General features: G+C 49.9%; 1 protein-coding gene across 3 annotated transcripts in view; it reads right to left on the minus strand.

Annotated features, from left to right (window-relative positions):
* LGALS2 (galectin 2) overlaps window positions 1-2,515 on the minus strand; it is a 10,544-nt gene extending 8,029 nt beyond the window's left edge. For 2 of the 3 annotated variants that reach the window (XR_001880702.1, XM_017848255.1), the window contains exons 1-2: window positions 2,427-2,515; window positions 2,103-2,188 (exon numbers count right to left, since the gene is read on the minus strand). Coding sequence is in view for 2 of the 3 variants with exons in the window: in XM_017848255.1 (XP_017703744.1) it covers window positions 2,103-2,108 (6 nt within the window). In the remaining variant the exon portion in view is untranslated. Of the gene's footprint in view, window positions 1-2,102; window positions 2,332-2,426 lie in introns of those variants that run through there. The other variant, XM_017848265.1, reaches the window with a different exon arrangement.
* Window positions 2,516-2,913: the final 398 nt, after the last annotated feature.

A 2,913-nucleotide genomic window follows, 5' to 3' on the forward strand; every position in this document is an offset into this window, starting at 1 on the left:
AAAAAAAAAAAAAAAAAAAAGAGGTCAAACTGCTTTAGGGTTGGTCCTAAATCCAATATGAGCAGTGTTCTCATAAGAGGAGAGATACAGACACAGAGACAGAGACACAGAGGAGGCCATGTGAAGTCGGAGGCAGAGATTAGAGTGATGTAAGCCAAGGAATGCCAGGAGCCACCAGAAGCTGGAAGAGGCAAGAAAGAATCCTCCCCTAACACCTTCAACAGGAGCGTAGCACTTTGGTTTTAGGCTTCTAGTCACCAAAACCAAGACAGAACAAACGTCTATTGTGTGAAACCACCCACAATTTGGTGGTAGTTTGTTACTGCAGCCCTAGGCAATGAATACACCATCTAATCCTCAGAAGATCAGCCTGTGATCCCATTCCACAGATGTAAGGAAGACTGGGGCTCAGAGAGGGTCAGCGACTTGGCCAAGGCCACAGAGTAAAGCTGTGGCGGAGTCAGGTGTAGAAGCAAAGAATCAGAGAGACCTCTGTCGGAATCTACTCAACCAATTGCAATTTGCAGCTTGTAGCCTTGGGCAATTTGCTCTCCCAGACTTGGATTTTGTGTGTGTGTCTATGAGACAAGGTCTCACTCTGTTGCCCAGGCTGGAATACAGTAGTGCAATTACAGCTCACTGTAGCCTCGACGTCCTGGGCTCAAGTGATCCTCCCACCTCAGCCTCCCAAGTCATTGGGACTACAGGAGTGTGCCGCTAACCCCAGCTAATTTTTTAAGGCGAGGCGTAGTGGCATGCACATGTAGCAGACAAAGTCTCACTATATTGCCCAAGCTGAGATTTTTTTAATCTCTATAAAGATCACTGGAAGCCAGGCACAGTGGCTCACACCTGTAATCTCAGCATTTCGAGAGGCCAAGGTGGGAGGATCCCTTGAACCCAGGAGTTTGATATCAGCCTGAGCAACATAGTGAGACCTCATCTCTACAAAAAATAAGAAATAAGCTGGGTGGGGTGGCTCATGCCTGTAATCCCAGCACTTTGGGAGGCCAAGGCGGGTGGATCACCTAAGGTCAGGAGTTCGAGACCAGCCTGACCAACACAGAGAAACCCTATTTCTAGTAAAAATACAAAATTAGTCGGGTATGGTGGCACATGCCTCTAATCCCTGCTACTCAGGAGGCTGAGGCAGGAGAATTGCTTGAATCTGGGAGGCAGAGGTTGTGGTGAACCCAGATCGTGCCATTGCACTCCAGCCTGGGCAACAGAAACTCCATCTTAAAAAAAAAAAAATTAACCAGGTGTAGTGGCGCATGCCTGTAATCCCAGCTACTTGGGAGCCTGAGCCTGAGGCCAGAGAATTGCTTGAACCCACGCAGCACAAGTTGCAGTGAGCTGAGATCAGGCCACTGTACTCCAGCCTGGGCAACAGAGCGAGACTCCATCTCAAAAAAACAAAACAAAACAAAACAAAAACCGAAAGAAAAGAAACAAACAAAATTAGCCAATGTGGTGGTGCGTGCCTGGGGTCCCAGCTACTCAAGAGGCTGAGGTAGGAGGATTATTTGAGCCAAGGAGGTCAAGTCTGTAGTGAGCTATGATCGCCACCACTGCACTCCACCTGGTGACAGAACAAGATGCTGTATTTGTTGTTGTTGTTGTTGTTGTTGTTGTTGTTTTGAGATGGAGTTTCACTCTTATTGTCCAGGCTGGAGTGCAATGGCGCAATCTTGGCTCACCACAACCTCCGCCTCCCAGGTTCAAGCAATTCTCCTGCCTCAGCCTCCTGAGTAGCTGGGATTACAGGCATTCGCCACTAGGCCTAGCTAATTTTGTATTTTTTTTTTTTTTAGCAGAGACAGGGTTTCTCCATATTGGTCAGGCTGGTCTCAAACTCCCAACCTCAGATGATCCGCCCACCCGCCTCGGCCTCCCAAAGTGCTGGGATTACAGGCATGAGCCACTGCGGCTGGCCCAATATGCTGTTTTTTAAAAAAAGATTTCTGTCCAACTTGTTTGCTGCACAGATGGGGAAACTGAGGCCCAGAGAGGAACAGCAATGGTTTTCCCTAAAAGCCCCCACCCAGGCAAAGACAAAGATGAACGGAGTGGGGCAGGCATCGGGGAACTGGTGTCCTTACCATCATGGTGACAGCTCCTGGTGGCAGCTCCCAGCGGCTCCTGGAGGCCTGTGCTTAGGGTCTTAACTCGTGGTCAAGCTTATATCCTAGAATATTACACATTAACTCCCTCAAGTCCCTAAGTGAGGACTTTGCCCCTTCTACCTGGTATCTCCCCGCCTGCATCTCCCAGTACCCAGCACAAACAGGCAGAAGACTCCTCAGCCAGCTCCACCCCACCCAGCCCGGAGCATCCTCCTGGCCTTCCTCCAGCCCAGCCTCCCCCTCCTCAGCCCTCCCAGAGCGGGAGAGGGGAGGCAACCCCATCACTGCCCCCACACAAACCACAATGCAGCCGCTTGACAGCTTTCCCAACCTCTCTCACTGAGCCCAGCTTCCTTGTCTGTAAAAAGAGAGATTTGCTTTGCAAGAAAAAAAAAAAAACAGGGTAAGCTTCTACTTTTTTTTAAACGGAGTCTCGCTCTGTCCCCCAGGCTGGAGTGCAGTGGTGTGATCTTGGCTCATTGCAAGCTCCGCCTCCCGGGTTCACGCCATTCTCCTACCTCAGCCTCCCAAGTAGCTGGGACTACAAGCACCTGCCACCACGCCTGGCTAATTCTTTTGTATATTTTGTAGAGACGAGGTTTCACCGTGTTAGCCAGGATGGTCTTGATCTCCTGACCTCGTGATCCACCCGCCTCGGCCTCCCAAAGTGCTGGGATTACAGGCTTGAGCCACCGCGCCCGGCCTAAACTTCTAATTTTCTGTGATGTCATGATTCACTGTCAGAGAGCATTATGTTTTCTACTTCCCTCCCCATATTATTTATCCG

Source organism: Rhinopithecus bieti, unplaced genomic scaffold, assembly GCF_001698545.2.
Source record: "Rhinopithecus bieti isolate Rb0 unplaced genomic scaffold, ASM169854v2 scaffold_2408, whole genome shotgun sequence".
Lineage (NCBI taxonomy): Eukaryota > Metazoa > Chordata > Mammalia > Primates > Cercopithecidae > Rhinopithecus > Rhinopithecus bieti.